Below are 23,169 nucleotides of genomic sequence, written 5' to 3' on the forward strand. Positions count from 1 at the left end.
CACTTAATGACACTGAGGAAAGCAAATACCTGAGGTAGCTGGATAAAGGTAGGCATGCCGTTAGTCCCATGCCTAACTTGGTTACTACTGCAAGGATACTAAAGGGCCTAAACCATGCTACTCTCCATGCCAGAAGGATCTGGGATTCTTAGTGTTCTCCCTTTGAAGGGCAGGATCAGCTGTGAGAAAATGGGAAGGAAGTGAAAATTATAATAATAATTAAAAAAAACCCAACAAACCCCAAAGCCCCAGTAATGTGCTTTCAGGGAAGTTAAATACCTTCAGCCCTTTTGTATACTTATACTCACACCACCTTGATGCTGGACATATTCTGATGCACGGATAGACTCCACAACTCGTTAAAGCTGTAAAGTAGGTATGCTTTTATTCAGCACTGAGGTGCATGGGGATAGCTTCTCCAAGGTATGCACACCTCAGGGTTGTTTTCCCTTTACATTTGTTCTCTTAAGGTATACATATGCATTAGGTTATACGCCTATACATATTTATTATCTATCCCCGCTTTGTGTTATAATGAGCTAGAAGGTCCTTTGCGCCTGCTCAGTGCCCCTTCTGGTCATGGGCAGGGGTCTCAAGATGCAGTAAATGAGTCTTCCTCTTGTGGGTAGGGGTCTTCAAGATGAAGTAAACGAGTCTTCCTCTTCTTAAGCTTTTCACCTTTTAATCTTCACACATGGCCTTAGGGTTTGGTCGATGCCCAGTCTGCTTCTCCCCAGCTTCTCAGTAGAACCAAACATCTGCTTTTGTCCCTTACCAGTAGAGCTAAGTATCTGCTTTTGTCCCTTATCGGTAGAACTAAGCATCTGCTTCTCCCCCTCATCAGTAGTCAATGCCTTGGCATGTCAGGTACTTAGGACAGACAATACTTTTGTTTAAGCAAAGGAATTCCTTTAACCCCCTTGTACAATTTCTCTGTATTATCCCCCCTGTACATTGGTTACCCCTGTATCAACTCCAAGGGCAGAGGAGCTGCATACCCTTGCCTGCATTTTCAGCTACGCAGTAGCACACACAGCGGTATAAAAAATACAGTTTCCCTCAAGGGGTAAACAACTTCGTGACGTTTCCTTTAACAGAAACAGTCAACTCCTCAATTTTTGTTAATTTTCTCCTATCTCCCAGACCCTCGGGTAGTTCCATTCGAGCCGTTCCCCCTCTCCCGTCGTTTTCTGCCTCTCGCTCTTCGTTCCCTACCTGGCCAAGGACGTTCCAGGGGAGGGTTCGAGGGTCCCGTTGCAGGGTTTATTTCCCGATGCAGCCGAGTAAGGGACTCAGAGCCCAACAGCAGCTGCAACCAAACCTTCCCCTGGGGAGCGGAGGAGGCCGCACCTCCCCACCGCGGCTCCAGGGCGGCGGCCGCGCTGAGCGGCGGCGTGTGCCCGCTCCGCTCAGCTCCGCTCCGCACGTAGCGGGAGCCGGGCGCGACCTCCGCCCAGCAGGGGGCGCGCGCAGTCTCCGCCGTGCTTCTTCCGTGTTGGTTCCCCTGACCCGCGGTGAGCTGCCGCCGAGGGGTAGGTACCGCGGGGGGTCCGCCCGCGGGACGGGGGTGGTTTGCGGGGGGAGCGCCGGTGTGGGTCGGTCTGTCCGTGAGCGGAGGGCAGGGGAGGGGTGGGCGCCGTGCCCGGGCCCTGCCGAGCACTGTGCACCGCGGAGTAGGGGTGAAGAGCAGCGGCACCGGCTGCCCCGAGGCGGCGGCGCTGTGGCCGGAGCGGCGGCGGGGAGCGGGCCGCAGCGCTGCTCCAGGCCGCCGGTGAGGGCGGCGGCGGCAGCTCGGCCGGAGGAGCGCGGAGAGGGCCCGGCCGTGACAGGCACGGCGAGCAGCGGCAGGAGCGACACCGGGCCGAGACCTCCTGGGGAGGGGTGTCGGTGCCGCGTCGGTGGGTTGAGACCGGCGAGGTCTGCGGCAGCCGCGGCCACGGGAGGGGGACGGCGGCAGGACAGCGGCTGCGTCCTGACAGGGCGTTAGTGAGCGCGCAGGGCTTGCGGCCTGTGTGAGCGTATTGCTGGGGAGGAAACAGGCGAGAAAGGAGGCTAAAAGACGATGCGTGTTTTTGCTTTTTAACGTGGCCTCAAAGCTGTCTTTGATAAAGTAATTGCTGTCTTTAAGGGAAATGGAGTAGTTACTTTTTTCTTTACACAAGACTAAAGTTTTTGATCAGCTGCTGCAAAGGGAGTTATTATTGTGCTGAAAAAATAGGGATCACACCTGAGTTGTAAAGAGGATGGGGAAGTAACTAGAGACAAACTGGTGAGCAGTACTGAAAAGAAACACCATCAGGTCTGAGAATAAAAGATTATAAAATTAGTTCTTTGAAGATCTGTCTTGAGACCAATCTTACGAAAATTTAAAAAAGATCATGATGTAGCAGTTAAAACTTCAGTGGTTTAATTCGGTAATGATGAAGGGTTAGGAGGCATTGGCAATACAGAAGAGGGTTACAGTACTAGACAAAGAGAATTCAGTGATCCTGAGGGCTGGAGTTTGAAATAAGAGCAATAACAATTTAAAGAGCATGGGTTTGCATGGTAAGCACACACTTTACAGATGAAGTTCTTAAAGCAACACCCAAAGTATGTTTTAGATAGTCACAAGGTGTATATATAAGCACATGGAATATTTCAGAGGGCATTGCTTTATACGTGTTATGTGAAACACACGATCCCTGATGCATTCAGCTTTCTGTAGTACAGATGACAGACAGGCTGACAGGCCTGCCTTGAGTGCATGGGCCTTGTCCAGCAAATTTCAGTCGTGGTGTTTACTGAGATTCCGCTGTCACCTAAATCAAGACGACAGAGGGCACTATTTTGCTGCTCCAACTTGGTGTACCACATCTGGGGAAGTGTTTGTGTTTCTGATCTCTGCATCCGAAGGATACAGCGGGTTATAGAAGGACAACTGAAAGGGCCAAAGGGAGCAGCTACCTTAAGACAAAAGACTGGAAAACCAGGATTGCTCACATTAGAGAAGCTGGGGCATGACCAAGACTTATGAAATGAAGGCAGTGGATAAAATGGAAGTTATTCATCCAGTCTCGCAGCACTGGGATGGGGGTTGTTTGCTGGGGCTGCTGGGAGGGTAGTTTCAGATGGCAATAGGCAAGGACTTCAGTGAGTGTGATGGGGAGTTGTGGAGGAAGATGGGCGGGTTCAGCAAGGGATTAGGAAAGTTGACAAACAGGAAGTCTGTTGAGGGGCTGCTAAAAGGACAAGTCAGGGAGGTGACTGCTGGGGTGTGTTTGGGGAATGGACTGCAGAGAGCAGCCAGACTCATGTGCTCTCCCAAAGAGGGATCTCTGACTGTGGAAAGCAGAGTGCTGGGCAAGCTGCATCAATCTCATCCAGGACAGCAGTTTCTGTGAGCTTGTGATCATTCTTTTCAGTGGGAAAATTTTAGTTCTGCAGGGTTCAGTTCTGGGTTTTGAACTGTTAGCATTTCCATGAACAGCCTAGAAAAGGCAATGAGCAGCAAGGTGCTAGTGTTGGCTGATGACAGGTAGCAAAGATAAGATTTACTATGAAGAGCTGCAGAAGGACACTGTAAGTCTGAGTAATTGATTACTAAATGTAATGGCACATTAATTTAGTATAGGGAGAGTGATTCAGAGAGCATAAAAAGAATCCTAACATCCCATATATAATACTGGTCTCACAGTAATGAGCAGTATTTTGGAGTTACATTGTACGGTTCCATGAAAAAGTAACCACAATAATTAGCAGCAGTCAAAAAGGCAAATCAGATAGTGAATATTATTGGAAAACACATAAAGAACAAACCAGAGAATCTTGTGCCACTGTGTTAATCCGTGGTTAACCTCAAATGCCCTGCATGGTTCCCCCACTCCATCTTCCAGCTCAGAAAGCATATAGTAAAAATTAGTGAGATTAGGAGAAGCAAAGCAAGAATGGTCAAAGACAGACCCCTGTCCATATAGAGAATGGCCAAGAAAGCAGAAACTGTAAAATTAATCCTGATTTCTGAGGAGTATATGAGGAGGCCTGTAGAATCATGAGTGGCAGGGAAAGAACAACCCTAATGGTCAACTTTCCATTCTTCCAGCAGGAGAGCTAGTCCACAAGTGAAGCTAATGAGGCTTTGATTCAGCAAGATCAAAAGATATGGCTCTTCACCGAGAATTGAGTTGGAGAGCTTACCAGAGTCTGTTGTGGATATTATATGTGTTGAAGAGGAGAATGTGCAGGTTCACAGGGTGGGCACTGAGGGGTACTAAATATACAGAACCCCATTCAGATGAGAAAGGTTTTGAATGGAAAATGCAATGTTACCTACACTTGCCATATTCTTTTTTCTTCTTTTTTTTTTTTCCCCCTAATCTTTGATTTTAGCCACCATTTGAAGAATAGGCTTAAATGGACCTTTGCTGTGATCTCCTGTAGCTACTTTTACGTGAGCTTCTTATTCACGGGAGTGACAATCGACATGGACTTTCTTCTGTATGGGTTTTTTCCACCCCTTTCTCAAATAGGACTGAGTACCACCTGCCAAACCTCTTTAAAGAAACATGGCTGTTGCTGTTCAGTGTCTGGGCAGCAGCTTTCATGTTGAGTATGAAGTCTTTTTCACATGTTACTAGCATTTACTAAGTTATTTGAAGGTGGAAGTTTTCCCTGTACAAGTGATGTTTTCTGTTTCTAGGCTCAACAGGATCCTTTGATGAAATTGGTAAACATTAGTTGAGCTACTTCACTCTCAGGTGCCATAGTTAAAATTTCAAATCTATTTCACATCTTTCCAGTAATTTTCCATTATATTTTTAGTCAATTCAAGCCCTTGTGCACATCAGGAGCTTAAAGATGGTCTCCCTGATTCTCCCTGGGACTTTCCAGGTGTCCCTGGAACGTGTAGACTGCTGATTTATCCCCTTGAGTCCATTAAGACATAGTGTTGGCAGACAGTACTACTACAGGTTTGCCTACATGGAAAATCATTTTGAGCCTAAGCATGGGAGAATAACTGTTTATGAAAAATAGCATCAATATATATTAATTAGAAATATGACCTTGATAGTGTTACCATATCATCTTGCTTATAATGTCATGTAACATGAACCAACATGATCCAATTAAATATTTAAAGTCATGCTGTATTGATAGAGATTTAGAATATTTGCAAGTAGTAATTAACTATTTGGGTTTGATAAACTGGTTTAATGATTAATGTGAAATAACAAACTCTAATGAACAAGCAGAGTAATATTTTAAAGGTAAAGTCAAATGACTTATAAATGACTTACAAGTTTAGGCAACATCTGCTTTTTAAAATGACCTGCTTTTGTTCATAGGCTGTTGGATTTAGTGTTGCATATGTTACTAAGGTCATGTCATCAAGGTTATGTATGACGAAGATGACATAAGGTATTACAGACATTGTAAGAAATAAAGTAAGATAATATGGACTGTACAGTAATAAGTGGTTTAGTGACAGGTTCTTGGCTGTTAGTTTTCTTTATTGCTGGAATAAAGCTGACTAAGCTCTGACTTCTGCTGATTCCTGCTGAACACTGAAAGTTTTTCCCGTTTTAGTAAACTTGTCACCTCAGAACTACTGTTTGTCTAGGAAGGGTCTGAGATTTTCGTTTTTTTAAGAAACTGGCATAAATGCATATGTTTTTAAAGGAAATACCTTTGCCTTCAGAGCTCAAGCCACATACCACAGTCCTCATTGCACAAGTACAGCTTCAGAGCTTAAAGAAGGTTGCTCTTTGTACCGCAGAGGAATAGCAGTTTGGATTCCAGAAGACTTCTTCACCAGACTTTATAAAATCTTCCTTTCAGGCCTCCCACCGCTTTCTTCTCAGGAACACAACAGTGCGGGGTGTGTGTGAATGGGTTTCGGGCCGCGGTTACTGCCTCCCGGGAGCTGTCACCCCGCGTGGCGGCAGTGTTTCCCTGCCTGCATCCTTCCCTGCTCCTTTTCTTGCAGAGGGCCTCTTCGAGCTCTGCAGCAAGTTTAAATGCTGACACTTCATTCGGAGTAGGACGAATTCTCTGTGGTCTGTTGAAAAACAAACAGATAAACCAACCGCTAAACAATAAGTAAGTGACCTTTGATGATTTCTTGATTAGCCTGTACCAGCACCCTACCTGTTCCCAGCAGAATCAAAGAAGGAATTTGAATACAGGTCTGTGAAGAGGTTGATAAATATGACCAATGTAAGTGACTTGGTAACTTCCTATAAAAGCAGATGTGTGCAAACCAACCACAGTGATCAGGGAAGTACTGCAGTTATTTACTGACTTATCTGAGCTAGTTGTGGGGAGCTGAATTTACAGCTGATTTGAAGAAAACTGTAAATTGCCTTTCTTTCTAAATAATTCCTTTGTGGAAGATGAAAAATGAGCAAGGTTCAAAAATGCCTAAATGTATATTTGATAGAAGTTAACTGCACTGAAACGTGATGCAATTGATTTACCATTTAAATGTAGGAAGGATAAAATGTTTGTGAATCTGCTTGTCAATAAAGGTGCTTTAAAAGAATGATCTCTTTCCTATTGTTCCCTTAGTTTGTATACATAAATACACAATGCATGTACTACATTGTCTGGGGAAGTATTCTGCAACCCTGGAATGGTATTTGAGATCTTGTTCATTTTTTATCTTGTAATGTTGACATACTGTACATTGATGAGCAAAGCTTCCTGTTTCTCAATGCCACTGTCTGCTGATCCGTAGGCAAGCAGCAATAGTTATTCTGATTTTTTCATAAAGCACTTTATAGCCTGTACATGCAAAGCACTAGGTATGTGCAGTACACCACAGTTTCTGCTCACAGGGTGGTCCTGACATCAAGAGAGTATACTTGCATGTCTCATGTTTGCAGAAGGGAATGACTGAAAATGAATGGTATAAATAATGTTCTTGTATTGCCACTTACCCATGTGTCTGGCTAGGGACGAGAAGGGAGAGGTAGGTCTTATGAACCTGCTGTTATACTGAATTGAGGAATTGTTGAAAAAATAACTAAAATGCTGCAAAATATAGCTCTGTAGAATGGACGTTGTGCTGTACTGAATCTGAGATGCTGCTTTTAGCAGCAAATCCTTATTAGTGAAGCAATAAAACTCTGTTCCTGTTGAATTCATGAGATACAGGTTTTTAATGGAAGAGACAGAGCTCTCAGTGAAACTTCATGTAGATAAAGGGGCTCTTTCGTGAACAGAAATTATAATCGATCATAAGATATTTTACTCAGCATAACATTGACTCAGTTAAATGACTTCCCAGTGACTTGCACATAAATAAATGTGTATATGAAAATGTGTGCAAGGAATTTCTCCCTCAGCCTACCTAGAAAGAAGAGAATAATATTGTTGGGTTTATATTTCATCAATTGGTTGATGTTCAGAGGAAGCCCAAGGTAATGTGGTGGGTTTTTTCTTTGTTTATTTTAAATGATTAAGTTGAGCTTACTTTAAAATTTAATCTTGTATATGTGAATAGAGCTTATGTTCACATAGTGGTTTTAAGGGAACAATCCCATTTGACCAGGAAACATTGCCTTCAGAGATCATGGGCTTTCAGTTTAAGCAAAGGATTATAATGTTTTTCATTCATTTAAAGACTGAAGAGGAAGATCTTTGCAAGCCACTGCCACTGAAGTACTCTCAAAATGCACTTTCTTGACTTAGTTTCCATTTCTTGGAGGAGGCAGTTTCTCTTGTAGTCTTACTGATGTGTAAGTTCTAGATATTGAAGTGTGTGCTTATATTGAGGAAGTGTCAAGTCCTGAGCAATCTGGTATTGTTCCCTTGTCCTGACGTATTGTTTTAAAATAGGGACAATTACTTCAGTTTGTCTGAATGTTCCTGGAAACATCACAGTTTTGCAGAACTGGATATCCCATGTAGCAGTGACTGGCTCAGGAATTACAACTTGTCAAGTTCATTCACATTTTTTAAGTGGAGAGATGGGTCCCATTAGTGAATCTGTCTCACAATCTAGCTGTTCTCTCCTTTTTCCAGAGCTATTTGGTAACTTAGACAAAATGAGAAGGCAGAGGCAACAGCATATATTTACTGCAAAATAAAACTGTCCATGGTTAGTGCCAATTTAGGACTAGTTTAAGAAGTGACAGAACTTGTATCTAGCTCTATGGTTTGAGTTATTCAGGATCACTGCTGTCTTCTGCGGGTGTGAATGTGTTGTACATCAGATCGATGTGTGACACTGGGTTACTGTTGTACGCAGTACCCTGAGAGGCAGCTGGCTTCTAATACAGATAAGTAAATAATTCTCACAGAATTGCTTAGTATAAGCATTCCTTCTGAAAGCAAAACATTCAGTTAAATTTTCTTATCCTGTACTAGCACACGTGCTTGCAGCATAATTTCTGCAGTTCTATTAATAACAGTACACTGTGTTGAGGCCACATCCAAGTTGTATAAATTTAGGGAAAATGTATTCTTATATTATGGCTTTCTAATGGGGGTACTTTTTGGTTGGGAGGATGTCTTTGATTATTTTTTTTTTCACAAAACCTAATTTTCTATCAAAGGACCAAGTTATTAACATCAAAACTTTTTTCTTTTTTAAAACCCTATCATTTAAAAGGTATATTTTAATTAGATACTGAGCCATTTTTAGAAGCAGTAATTTACAGAACCAAATCAGATGTACTCAACTCCAGTAGTAGCAGGAATATATAGAGATACTAAGAACTCTCAGTTTATAATACTTTCATGTCTTGTTCCTAATGCAAGTCTGTTTGTCCTAATATATGCCTGTGCTATCAGTGCTTAATGTAGGTGTACCAGCTCCTAGGCAGGTTCAGAGTTGTTATCCAATTAATCTTTCAGAAGCAATTTGAAGAGAATGGCCAGTGCTTTGGAATTTTGTTTCTAAATCCATTGCATTAGATACTCATTACAGCAATAAGCTTTTTGATACATACTGTCGTCAGAAATGTAACCACAGTTTGCTTATTCAAAAATATCTAATTAAGCTGGCTATTGTAATTTGTTCTGAGTTTTGCTAGACAAGAAATACTGCTAAATTGGGTTAAATTTGAGGAAAGAATGTATCATTTGGAGGCTGGCATTTTAAAGATGGTGTATAGTTCAGCATTGTATGCAGCTCGTATCTGGCATTGGTTAGGTAGCCATATGTGAAATAGAATTGTGTTTGTAGGAAAAAATCTTTTAAATCACAAAAATAAACCAGATGGTCCAGATTTTTTGCCTTGGGAAGAAGGATTTGTTGGGATTTTGTCTTTCTTTATGTACAACACTAAGGTTTCACTTTAGCCTTCTATACTTCAGTGATCAATTCTGAAAGATTCTGGTGATAATAAATTCTGAATCAGAATGACTTTCTGATAACTGCTAATCTTTGTACTTCCTTTCCTGAGGAGATAAGGTAGTGACAGCTTTTTTTCTGGTATTATTAGCTAATGTTTCATCAGATTTATATGTGAAGTGACAGGGAATTCTGTAAGGGTTTAGTAGATATACACATCTGGTATGAAAGCTTACGTTTAACAGAGTGTGCTATAGTTTCTCAGATAGCATACATCTCTTCCCACATAATATTCTGTTGTGTTATGTTAGGTCTTGTTTTATAAAACAGGTCTAAACACTCAAATATTACTTTACAAGTGAACCACCATCTTTTTATCAAGTACAGCTAGGGTTTTGTGCTGTTGATATGCTGTTACTATGGCTAATAATCGGAGGTTTTTAAATGATTTATGATGTGGCTTTAAGGAAGATTTAGTTCAGAATGTAAAGGTCACAATCACATTGTACAGAAACTGCTCGATGTTTTTCTCAGCAAAGAGACTAGCAGAGTTAAAGAGAAATTGTTTTATCTTTTATGACTTGGGTGGGCAATAGGCAAGAAAATTGAAATTGCTGTCAGTTGGGAATTCCAGCTTTGCAACACTGAGGGGTTTTGTAACATATTCATTGGAAATGTGAGTAAGTACATTTTGCTTCTTCTTGGGCAGAGTAATAAGAAAGCTGTTAGTACCCTAAATGACACCAGTCTTGCGTGAAATGTTTTATGGTACATCAGTGAACTGTCTTTTGCTATTGGAAATGACTGTGGAAAAGGGTGCCTGAGCCAGTGGTATACCGTCATGTGCTTAAAAACATGCTTACAGCCTAGGGGAATGTACTCTGCTTAAAATCATTTCTCATACAGATACCAGGATGTAGAAGTTATTCCCATCTCTTCTGCATCCAAGAATAAAAAAAAACAGTTGTGCATTCCTGCACTGGGAAACTAGACAGTTTTGATATATGTAGCAGAATTTGTCCAGATAGGAAATACAATAATAAAGTTTAAATATGATTTATTAACCTCAGCAGCCCCAGATGCTGCAGCTGTTAATCAGACCAGTGTGTAAACATTTTGAAATTACTTTCGTAGGTACTTTGATCTGGAATTTGATCTAAAACAAGGGGGAAGAGCTGTAGAATACAGACATTATAAACTCTTGAAAAAAGGAGAGGTTTTAAATCTCACTCTTTGGCTACAGGCCATGTTTCCGTTCTCCTGGCTGAACGAGTGCACTGGTGTGGAAGAATACCTTATATAGATGAGAAAATGTAAATCTGCGTATAGCACACTTAACAAGAGCTGTTCAGAACACTGCTACATCATGAGCCCAAAATACAAACCCCAGGGCAAGTGAAATACACTGTTTCAAGTGAAGTTTCAGTTCAGTTTCCATTCAAAGTTTATCTAGTAAAATCACTTTTCCTTCCTGTCATTTGAATGGTGTCATTTCCGTATTGAGATTTCTTCTAAGGATTTTTACTAGTTAATATGATTTTTTCCCTGTTTTGCCTCCTCTCTGAGGCAGTGCAAAGCTGTGCTGTCCAGTCTCTTAGATGTTTTAATTTCTTAGCATTGCTTCAGGCATATTTTACCACCCTCTTGCATAGGCATTCCCTTTTTTCCTTATTGTTTTTAAGTCATCTTTTCTGTGTCCCATAAGCACACTGTCATCATCACCTCAGAATCTGACTCATTCTTAAAATACTATTCTGCAAAATTTAAATCACAGTTCATTAAATACTCTCTATCAAGAAATCAGTGGTGAAACACTCATCTTCCTCTTTTAGGTCCTGATACAGAAAAGGACTTAATCCTTTATTTAATAGTAAGTCAGAGAAACTACATTTGTATTTCCTTATTAGAAGTTCTAGTTGAACCCACAGTAGCTCTGTACTTGATTTTACCATTGTCCTTCTTGTACCCACTTCCAGTTTCCACTTTAAGGTGAGTAGTTTCACATAATACACTCAGTTTTCTATGGTCAGTGTTGCTATTTTTGCTTTTCAGTAATCTGTATATCTGTGGCACTATAAAAATAATGTTCTGCAAAGAGTATTGAAAAATACGTTTCTTGCAGAATGAAGGAATTAGTATTTACAGTAATCACGCATTTTCAATGACTGACTGTACTTTGTACATCAAGTTCAAATTCATATAGTAGAAAACATGCTGGAGCTTTGCTAAGCGCTAGTAAGAACTGTAGTTAGCATCGCTATTGACTGGATTGTATATAGTTTCCCAGTTTATGAAACGTGGTTCTTCCTTCCAGTTCTGATCTCCAGTGTTTTGCTCTTTAGTACCAATACCACTCACTCCATGTGATCTTACTGGTGTAAAGCTAATGGCTTGTCTTGTATTTGTGACATTGATCTTATCCATTTTCTGTAATAATAAAGCTTTGCTGCTATTTCCAGAGGTGTAAGACTGAAAGGGGCTCTTTCCATATTACTGGAAGGGAATGCAGCACACAGAGTTAGTATATACGACATGAAGATTTTAGAGTTGGTTTATGAGCTAGTTTGCGTTTTTGCTTGGGAAACCTGAGCACTACCGAATCGTGTTTATTTGCCTGGTTTAGCCATAATTTTTTCCCACTTTATTTGCAGGTTAGCCACCTGCTCCAGAGAGAATCAGAACAATGTCCTACGTGTTTGTAAACGACTCTTCCCAGACAAATGTGCCGCTGCTGCAAGCTTGCATTGATGGAGATTTTAACTATTCCAAACGACTGCTAGAGAGCGGTTTCGACCCCAATATTCGTGACAGCCGAGGCCGAACTGGCCTTCACCTTGCTGCAGCCAGAGGAAACGTAGACATCTGTCAACTCTTGCATAAATTTGGCGCTGATTTACTAGCCACCGACTACCAAGGTAACACAGCCCTTCACCTGTGTGGGCATGTGGACACCATCCAGTTCCTAGTTTCTAATGGACTTAAAATTGATATTTGGTAAGTCACTTTATTTTCTTTTTTTTGTCTTTTTTTTTACTTTAAACTTATTTTAAAGTTTAATGTTTTATATGTACATATTTTGTGACACATTAGTCTTCTCTTGCCAGAGCCTTGCGTACTGGTTTCTTGCTGACATGTTGTATGTGGTGCAGTTCTCCTTTAAGATATCATTTAAAAATCCCACAAAATTAAGAAGGCAGGAAAACAATAAGAGGCCACTTCTGCTAGTCTGTGCAACAGGCAAAGCGAATAAACAGAGCAGCTGGTGCTGGGGGCTGCTGTAGCTAATCCTGCCTCACCGCTGACATTGCTACCCTGGTTTAGCCAGACAGCCAGGTGTGGATGGTTGACACCAAAGGAAAAATCACATTGACTGCTTTAAAAGAATTTTCTCCACTCCAGTTCTATTGTTTTAGTTGTTGCACTGTATGAGACAAAGGAAATACAGTGTATGTGTGTGTCAGTTCATTCCCATACTCCTTTGGTTACAATGCTTCCTTTCAGTGCTTTTCCCCTCCCTCAAAGTCCATGACTCAGTTCTTCTTTTAAATATTGTATAGTCTTTCCTTCTGGCTTCCAGCAGCTGTCAGATGCCAGGGCTCAGATGTAAGCTCTCAAGCTGCAAAATAACTAGCTATTTCATTGCAGTAATGGAATTGTTTAGTTTGTGGCACTTTGTGCATACTTACAACATGTGCAAAACCAGTAGTAACTTCAAAACCTCTCAGTTTTTTAATCTGTTGCTTTTTCACCTGTACGTCATTAATGTTTTCAACTCAGAGAAAGGGCTATGTCTTGGGCTTTCTTTGTCCTCATTTCAAACAACTGGTGAAAATGCTTAGTCTGGAGGCAGCTCTACTCCTATCCGGTACGATTTTAATAACAGCAGAGGGACCATCTGTATTTTATTTCATTTTTGCCTGATGTCCTAATACTCCCATGGAAAAGGAACTATGAGGAACCAGATTGCACAATTCCTTCTTGAAATTAAGTTTAAATTTGAACACTGCCATAAATATACTGCTTATTTTTTGTTCTAACACCCAGAGATTCCAATTAGATTACAGTACTACTAAGAATTTTTATTTTATTTAGAAGAGTTGTGCAGTTTCAAACCTAAACATACCAATTTTCTTGTATAGTCAATTACGTTATAGCTTTTATAGATGGGAATTTCTTCCTGTCTTGTATGACAGAAAATAGTTCTGGGGACTTAATAAATTGTAATGTTTTATACTGAGTTGTCTTGTCACAAAATTTCTATATTAAAAGTTTCTTTTCTTCTCATTTCCTTTTGTGGGGTCATTTTAGCAATCACCAAGGTGCAACACCGCTTGTTCTTGCAAAACGAAGGGGTGTGAATAAAGATGTGATTAGACTGCTGGAATCTTTAGAGGAGCAAGAGGTGAAAGGATTTAACAGAGGAGCTCACTCAAAGCTGGAAACAATGCAAACTGCGGAAAGTGAAAGGTATTTACAAAACAAAAATAATTACTAGGAGAACTAATATTAACGGCTTTTCCATTTCTGCGATTGACTTGAGAGCTAAAGGAGAACTGAAGATTGCAGGAAGACTGCTGACAATTTCAGGGAATGTGTTGGGTTAGAGGGAAGTTACTGATGAATTCGTAAAGGTCTGATTCTGGGAATGTGCTTATTTAGAATTTGCATAAATTCTATTGGCACAGAAAGTAGTAGCATGTTAGTGGGACTAAGAAGTGAGATACAGGCAACCCAGAGGAAAACTGGGATGGCATAGACAAAAACCTGGGATGACAAGGGAGAGGAAATTAGTAGGGATAAATTGTGGTTCAGGAACACGAACTAGAATTTTATTTACCTAAAGCTGTATGCTGTAAAATAGAAGTTCATCAGTGGAAAGTGGTATAAGAGAATAGGCTTGATGTAGTTCAAGTGGAAGTAGTGAAGTCAGTTCCAGGAGCTGATGCTACCCTGAAAATGCAGTGAAGTCCTACAAAGCATAAAATGACATACGTCCACTGTGTAAAGCTGACAGTGCTGTTGTAAAAAGCAGTGTAATGTATGTTGTGTAGTACAGTCTGTAATGCTCTTTAGCCCCAATCGAAGTAAGTTTCATCCCTTAAGAAGCGTGGAGAAGCGTTACTTCAGTGCTCAAGGCAACAGTGCATCTCCTTGAGAAAGAAGGCAACTAGAGCTCTGTGTAGCCTGGCAGAGGGAAGGCTGAGGTGTGTGGCTGCTGACAAGAAATACTGGTTTTGGACAACATAAAGTGACTATTTAAGACAAAAGATGATGATAGCACAGGAGAAAAAAGACACAGATAGACCACAAATACTTTTCTGATGGAAAACTGGGAGTGGTTTTTTACAGTGAGCTTCCAAGACAGCCTTCCTGTAGGATTTAGATGAGGCAAGAAGCCTTGCACATTTCCAAGCAGGCTGATTCTCTTGCAGAGATCACTGAATTGCCAGTAAACATGACAGAACATGGGTCTCAGATTAATAATGCAAGAGATCTTCCAGTACTGTTTTGTTATATTGTGTTGGCTTGTTTTGTTGTGGGTATTTTGTTTGCTTGTTTGTGGGGTTTTTTTAATGATATTGGAAACAGGATGTCAGTGTTGCTTGGAATACTTGCTTTTATACTGTATTTATTCAAATTGTCATGTTTTTATTGTCTAATAATGAGCATGAACTGTGACTGCTGGAACACTGTATCACAGAAGACAGGGGGTTTTGTTACATAATCGTTGTTCAGTTTGTGTTAAAATGTACACAGCTGCTACTGTAAATGAAAATTAAACCCTGTAGATGGAGTTGTAATCTAAGATACTCCCAGTGAGCAGATTAGAAGTTCATTCTTATACATTAGTGACCTCAGTCATCAGAGAAACTGTTTTAAGCCCTGAAATAGAAAATTTAATATTATTCTGAAAACGACATGGGTATAGAAAGAATTCATGCATGTTGTCTTAACTACATTTCTCTGAAGGTTGCTTGTCACACAGAAATGCATTTATGCTGGTTTTGTTTAAACATATGGACCAACAGCTCAGCCTCATTTAAATTCCAGTTTTTGATTCGATAGTGTGCCTTTAATGAACATAGCTTCCTTTCTGTTATTTGACCTTCATAAATGTTATATTGTTTGCTTTGGCAAGGAAGTCAGCAACTCTCCCTGGGGAGAGGCACAGAGACATAAACAGTGCACTACCCAGCTTGTTTGTGAACGTGTTTAAAATGTCTGAAATACGTTATTTTTAAAATAACAAATAACAGATGCCTACAGCAGCAAGAGAAGCGAGCTTGTCTGCTGTTTGCTTTGTAAATAAATAATGTCTTCATAACAGTTGGCTTTTGAGACCTCCACAGTTTCGTTCCTCCTGGTATTATTTTCACATTTTAGAGACACTTAGATGAATGTCTTCTGTCCTGTCCCACCACACCAACTCTCTTACATTATGTATGAACCTATGGAGAAATAATGGTTGCTCTTTTGGAAAACAGCCTCTGACTTAAGTTTTCTGCTCCTTGTTACGTGCAGTGCTGCTGCTCTGGAAGCAGAGGCCAGACCTAGATTCCCGAGTCAAATTTATTTTCACTTGCTTGGCACTCCTCCCGGTGAGGAGTGGCACTGTGCTCTTTGGAGGCAGAGCTCACTCTGTCCATCTTCCAGCGCAGACAATCTGTCCATGTGCACAGCACAGCATGACCTGTGACTGTGCCCACAAGTGCATCCAAATGTCAGTTCCGTGTTGTGTTGGAAACAGAAGAGAACATCTGGCTGGGCTGTGGGGCACAAACCTCTTCTGTAGGATGCATTGCTGCATTGCCATTACCATCTTAAGCAGCTATAATTCATAATAAGAACAAATGGAGAAGGTTCCAGGGTGACCTGGAGCAGCCTTCCAGTACCTAAAGGGGACCTACAAGAAATCTGGAGAAGGCCTTTTTACAATGGCTTGTAGGGGCAGGATGAGGGGGAATAGCTTTAAACTGAAAGAGGGAAGATTTAGATCAGATACTAGGAAAAAATTCTTCACTGTGAGAGTGGTGAGGCACTGGCACAGGATGCCCAGAGAAGCTTTGGCTGCTCCATCCCTTGCAGTGCTGGACGGGGCTTGGAGCAGCCTGGTCTGGTGGAAGATGTCCCTGCCTGTGACAGGACAGGGGAATAACATTGATTTTAATTGGGTTGTAATATAAAATAGCAAAAGTGTTTTCTATGTACCCTTTTCTATTTAATGAGCAAGCATGTGATCTTTTCACTTCTATTGCCTTGCACCTTTATTTAACCTCTGTGTGGTTATGTATTAACTAGTTAGTACTTAGTGAGTGAGTAGTTCTGGTCAGCACCAATGGCTGTCTTATTAAACCCTTTGTTTCACTTGGGAAAGCATAATAAGCAAGGAAGATGACTAAATCTTGCAGCTATGGGCAAGCAAAAAGAGCTTTACAGTGGGTAAATATCTAAAAAACAAAAAAGCCAAGCTGTTTAATAGGCAATTTCTGAAATCTTCTGCTCATGATGATACTTGAGCAAGCGATGGGAGTTCAGGCTAATTATTCTTCAGTGGCTGTACTTCCTAAGAAAAAAACCCTCATGAATAGTGGGAAGTTTTTCAGTGGTGTAATCTTAGGAGAAAGATTTATAAATGAGACCTTTTTCTGATAACAATCATTTTTCAGTTTATTATTGTCACCAAGAACAATGGCATTTCTGCAATTAGTTTGACATGGAAATTACTTTTCCCTGAAATGTTTTCTTTTATTGTTGCTATAAGAGATATATAGGAATGTGGTAACTGAAAGCAATTAGAAGGGGGGGAAAATGGGTTTTCTCTGCTTACCTTCTGGTATTGACATCATCATGTACGTAGTTGGTTTCACCATTTCTTTTCTGTGCTTGTCAAAGCCTGATCCTGTAAACACCTGTGTGTGTAATTTCACTTAAGTGAGAAGTAACAGGACTGTGCAGAAGGCTAAAATTTTATGTAAGTAAAATCAAGTGATGAGAAACTCCCTATTCTCTGTGAGGTTTTTCATAGAGCAGCAGTTTCCTGTTACAGACTAGTTGTGAAACCGGCAAAATAAGGAGAATGATACAAGAAGCCATGCAGCATTTGAAACAACTTATGTTTTTCTGAAGGAGATTCATTGTCAAGATGACAGCTTCATTCTGATTTTGTATTTGTTTCTTATTTAAAAGTGAGAGTTCCAGTCCCTAATTTATAGTCTTACAATTTAAGAGGTCCTGATGGATTGGTAGTGGAATGTTAAACATCAGAGCAGTTGCTGAACACCATATGGTAGAAAACACAGCAATGCCAATTTGTCTTGAAGATCAGAAAGTTTCTGAACTTCTTGTTACCCAAATTTATTGTTTTCTGTGATGTTTTTATGCTAGAGAAGAGGCCTCTGGAATGAAGAGATTCAGGAGAGTAGCAAAGATCACTACAGATTTCAGAACGTACATTATATTGATCAGAGTTTCCACTTTATTAATCAGAGGTTATTTTTACATCATAATTTGTTAACAAGAGCTGTGCCTTTGAGGTTTTAGCTTATGCTTCATTAAAGTTTAGTAAGCTGTATTTAGTAGTAATTATGAGAACTGACTTTAGAAGGCTTCTAGGTGGCAAGCCTACAAACAAATAGCATTCTTTTTACACAGGTTAATAAAACATCCTTTCAACTAAATTAAGTTTAGAGTTAGGAGTCTTTTCCTGATCTGCTTTGTCTTGATTTAGCAGAGGCAATGCTGTAAATCTGTAGGTGTAGATGTAGTTTTTAATTTAGAATGTTTCAGTTGCTCTTAGTAGGATTACTGTCATACTTAAAGGTGCATTCTTTTGCTCTGATGTATTTTTAACTTTAATCCTTTGTAGTGCGATGGAAAGCCATTCCCTCCTTAATCCAAACCTACAGCAAGGTGAAGGAGTTCTTTCCAGTTTCCGGACAACATGGCAAGAGTTTGTGGAAGACCTGGGCTTCTGGAGGGTCCTGCTCCTCGTCATTGTCATTGCTCTTCTGTCGCTTGGCATAGCATACTATGTTAGTGGGGTGCTTCCTTTTGTAGAAAACCAGCCTGAACTGGTGCACTGAAGCAATGTGAAGGAGTACAGCATGGTTTTCCCTGTTCTAATGTTATTTCGAACTTCTTGGAATTATTCTCTTGGTGCAGGCAGTGGCAGCTGTAGATACTGTTTGCCTTTTGTACTTATTATTAACCCCTTTGAAAGAGGGATTCATTCATTTCAAGTAAAACACTAAATTCTGAGGCATTCCTAAGCTACCTCTGACTTACCTTGACTGCAAATAAGATGTGAAGATAATCCTCTCTGTTGATAAAATATTATGATTAGAAAAGGCCTTTCCTAATAAATATTAAATTCCTGGGTGTGAAAAATATATCCTAGTACAGAACCAAATTTGATTTATTTTCCCTATGAGGAGGTAAATCTATTGTTGGATTTTTTTTGTGTGTGCTCCGCTTGAAAGAAAAATATTCTTTTGGAAGTCCTCTTCAAGAAATCTGGATAATATAATAATGTGTACTGATATATAGGCAGTAATAAGCTGCAACTTCGTAGTTCTGTTAATGCCTCTCCATAGTTTCATATCTGCTAGCTTATGAAAAGAATGAGAAATAGTTGGAGTTTTTCTATGTCTTTAATGAACAGATCACCCCTTTATTTATTAGGTTAATGTAGTGTTTCTTCTCTACATGGATTTAATGTTGTTAATACCTGCCTGAAGTAAATCTTGTAGAACAAAGCTGTTTGTTGTGCTTTGGAAGTAAAGTTGTTTCAGCCTTAGGCTGAAAATTTTGCCTTTTTGTTGCAATGTTACTAAGCAAGCCTTTCTTTGTGAGGGTGATTAAAAAGTGATTTAGGTGTTCTGCTCTGTATATAATAATTCTGTAAGGTCATTGTGAAACATGTCATGAAGGATAACTTCTTATTCCACCCACAGGGGCCAGAGTGAACCATACAATTAGTATTGGTTTAGCATTTGTGGAGAGGACTCGACTGAATAGGATTCCTTTCTAGAATTGTTTTCCATTTCAGTTGTTTTCAGACAATACTTATAGGCTTATGGATTATTTTTCTGAATACACAGAATAAAAGGATTTTAAATGTTACTATTTAGGAACATTGTATGAAATTAAATGAAATCTTGACCCATTCTGTACTTAGCTGTGACATCCTTTGTCTGTAAATAGCCTAGGGATATGAATCAGTTACTCTTTTAGGAAAGCTAGAAAGTTACTAAGTAGTAAGTTGGAGGCTTTCAAAGACAGCAGATCCTCTCCTCCCATGCTGATCAGACAGATGACTCTCTTGCTTGCTATTGCCTTGAAAATCCCAACCAAAATGAATTCTGCTAACCTAATGAATCTTTGTTTTTTGACTTAGCCACTCCTGAATTGTTGCTAGATAACATATAACAATTAAGAAATTTTAAATGTCTAAGTATTGGCAGAAGTAACCTACATCTCTCTGTTCTGCTACCACATGTATTTTTCTTTCTTGTTTATGGGTTTGAGTAAAGAGGGTTGGTGTCTTTGTTTTGATGTGACGCGGGCTTCACTGAGCTGGGCCCCCTTCTAAATTGCGTCTGAATAATTCTTGATCTCATTTGTTAAGGCAGAGGTTAATGAAACGATACTTTTCTAGCAGCTGCAGTGCTGCAGGAAGAAAAGCCTCTGAGGAAAACACCAACAAACCAAACAAAAAAAAAACAGTGCATGCTCCTCTTCTGAATATTTCAATTATTATATGTCTGGTCATCAACAGAGAATTATAAACTCGTAGATACCTAAATCACATTCACTTCTCTCAGTAAGTACATTTCTGTTAATAATACTCTGTATCTTGGATAATCATGTTGTCTCTCAGTGTGTACCATCTCCATAATTTGTAACTGTATTCTCGTATGGGTGAATGCCACAAATAAATATATGTAGTAAATATGGTTTTGCTTATTATTACATTAGTGCATGTTAATGATGCCTACCCCATCTTACTGAGGTTGGTTGTTTGTTGTGTATTGATGATGAGCATTTCAGAAGTGTGGAGGTTCCCACCCTGAGAAATGGCAGCCACACTGTCAGTATAAATGAGGTTTTAGAGCATGGTTTCTTTAGATTTGCCTGGTTTATTTTCACTGGTGTTACTGAATTGAAGTGCTGTCTGGCCTGTCTCTCTCTTACATAAGATTTCAGGTGTTGAACATGTGGTATAGAGGTCCCTCGAGATATAAGATTATCTATAAAGGGGTACAAAATATAGCCAAGAAAACAAAGCTTGAGCCTCAAGTAGCCTTTCCTACTTTGCTGCACTTTGCTTATGCTGTATGCAACAGCTGCTTATGCAGCTTCAGAACTGTGCATTGAAAAGGTTTGAAAAAATTGTGTGTATGTTCTAAATTAACGTATTTTCACTTTTTAAACCCAAAGAGATCCAAAGCAGTGTTTGAACTTCACTGTGTAATGACTGCTATTCTTTGAAATGAGGATGTGATAAACATCTGAGTACAAGAAGGGTTTGATCTGGATATACCTCTGTTACTGAAAAAGGGCAGCTCTGCCTTTCAATATACCTGTAAACATTAACATCTTCCTTTTCAAAGGTTGATTCTAAAGAATTAATTTACCTCCTTTACACTAGAATCCAAGGAATACAATCTGTCTTTCTTACAGGAACAGACTTTAGCCTGCTTCCTCTTGAAACTGTTGTCATAGGGAGTTTCACTGTTACAGCGTAATGACATAGATCAGTTCAGATTGTCTATAGGTCAGTAAGATTTCTTTTATTTAGTTATTGTTGCAGTCTGCATACCTTGATCCAGGGACTCCATTTTGCTAAAGCACTCTTCAAATCCAAGACAGATTGTTGTTTCAAGCTGTTCTCAAGCTAATGAGCTAAAACAGAGTAAGTAATTGAGAGAGGAAACGATCATGGACGGATGATTTTTTCCAGTGTTATAAAACTTGATGGACAAGATCATGCAAGGTAAACAGAAGTATAAAATAGATGCATTTAGGCTATACTGCAGTGGGCTGTCCCTGCACTCACATTTATTCCACATTTGGTTTATGTTTTAGTAGTTTGTTCATGTACCATCTATTTTTATCTTCAAGGGCTTCTGTTTTCACTCATATTGGTAGTTTGCTTTATGGAAGGAGATGATCTGTTCTGTGACTGTCATGGGCTGTTTCTGGTTGCAGCAATACAACAGGTATGTCATTACTGGACATACCTGGCACTGTGAGGAGTATCATCATGGAAAGCTGCTATGAGAGAAAGAGCAAAGTTGCACTTTAAGCTATTGAAACAAAAGTTTTAGTCAGTTTTGGGGTCTGCAGCTTGTCTGAAGATCGATTTTAGCATGAGCCATCTCTCTGTTTTTAATAAGAAGTCAAAATTATAACCTTGCTCATCTGTTGTAGATGGGCTAGTTAGCTAGGTAGCTGGGTTTCTAATCAAAATGTGTTTGGTCGTAATACTTTAGGGAAATGCAAATTAAGTAATTTATTCAGAAATTCCATAACATCATTTTAAAGTAATACTAAAAAGTGTAAATTGCAATTGAAACTCTCTGCAAACTCAAAAAAAAATGGCTAATATTGTCACATTCAGAATTTGCAAGTCTAGCATATGTTTAAATGTTACCTGGAGTTGAATATTAACAGAACTGATTTCTTCCTCAGCTGACACACAAGTTAACTTGTTTTTCTAAGCCAGTTGTTTTTGAAGTTGTTCCTGTTCCTGAAGCCAACTCTTTGTTTAACTCAGATTTGCATTGGTAACTAAAATAAGTTTTAAATGACGTGAGAATTACGTCAGAGTGCTTTTTCTTCACTCAGTGTTGATTTCTTACATTTCGGCATTAATCCTTGTGGATTGGTTACTTGGGATACACTTTCCTAAATCATCCAGAATGATGTAGAAATTGTTGTTGCAAATTGTTGCTGCATTTCTCATCCCTGGTGTTGGGGCTTTCTAGAAGAATTCAAATGTCATTGCACAGTTTCATAACTCAGTTCTCTGCAAGTGCTGAAACTTGTAGCAAGTTGCTGCAGGTGCAGGTGTTGAATCATGAATCTCAAATCTCTATTAACATGTTGCAATTAATTTCTGGTGGCAGTAGAGATAATTCTGTACCCAAACTCGCAGGGTAGTGTGATTCACCTGTTACCTTGAACTTACTCAAGTGCTTTGGCTGAGTTTTGTGTTGCCTGGTATCTTTGTACCACTCTTGCAAATGCTTCAAAGGAGGAACACTTCTAAGATACACAGTATTAAGAGAAAAATGCAACTAATTGGTAGGTCTTTGCAGGGAATTCACTGCCAGGGAGCAGTGTGTTCCCACGGTCACTCTGCCACAGAAATCTGAGATGAAAACTGGAAGTCTCCATCTGACAGTGATGTGGTGCAGCCTGTGCTCTCACGCAAAGCAGAACTGATGCTCTGGTGTTGCAGCTGAAGCAGTCTGTGTGCAGAACCCTGAAAAATGTGTTTCTGCTGGAGGCATTTATAGCTTGTAAATCATTGTAACTAAACGTTAAGCAACAAGCATTTCCTAATGACTGTGATGAGACAAAACGATTGTTCTTCATTACTGCCAAGGGAATGGGAAATCTACTGGAAATTGCCACAACTAAAAATCAACAAAACAGGATTTCTTCTAAAGCCAAAGTGTGAACAAGTCACAGCTTCAAGTGACATGTTCTTTCTGTCTGTGATTTTAAACTGCCTTCTGGATAAGGAAAAATAGGGAGACATTTAGAACAGAATTTGTTGTGTGGTGGTTTGCAGAAAATAGGAGGGAAGTGAATGCAGTGAGCCAAGACAGCAGCAAGAGAGGCAGAGCAGTGTGGTACCTTCATGAATCACTGCTTAAAGGCCA

The 23,169-nt window shown here is 39.8% G+C and overlaps 1 protein-coding gene across 4 annotated transcripts; it reads left to right on the forward strand.

The window, feature by feature from the left end:
* The first annotated feature begins 1,402 nt into the window (after positions 1-1,402).
* ANKRD46 (ankyrin repeat domain 46) lies at positions 1,403-20,224 on the forward strand. Of its 4 annotated transcripts, XM_034065064.1 has the most exons (6): positions 1,476-1,532; positions 4,369-4,476; positions 5,678-6,078; positions 11,929-12,271; positions 13,586-13,744; positions 18,144-20,224. In XM_034065064.1, the coding sequence occupies exons 4-6, from the start codon at positions 11,961-11,963 to the stop codon at positions 18,358-18,360; spliced, it is 687 nt and encodes a 228-aa protein (XP_033920955.1). In that variant the 5' UTR covers positions 1,476-1,532; positions 4,369-4,476; positions 5,678-6,078; positions 11,929-11,960; the 3' UTR covers positions 18,361-20,224. The 4 variants fall into 4 exon arrangements, with proteins under 4 accessions (XP_030906428.1, XP_005150953.1, XP_033920955.1 ...); XM_031050568.2 differs by lacking the exon at positions 4,369-4,476 and having other exon boundaries at positions 1,403-1,532; positions 5,966-6,078; XM_034065061.1 differs by having other exon boundaries at positions 4,369-6,078.
* Positions 20,225-23,169: the final 2,945 nt, after the last annotated feature.

This window comes from Melopsittacus undulatus, chromosome 1 (assembly GCF_012275295.1).
Source record: "Melopsittacus undulatus isolate bMelUnd1 chromosome 1, bMelUnd1.mat.Z, whole genome shotgun sequence".
Classification (NCBI taxonomy): Eukaryota; Metazoa; Chordata; class Aves; order Psittaciformes; family Psittaculidae; genus Melopsittacus; species Melopsittacus undulatus.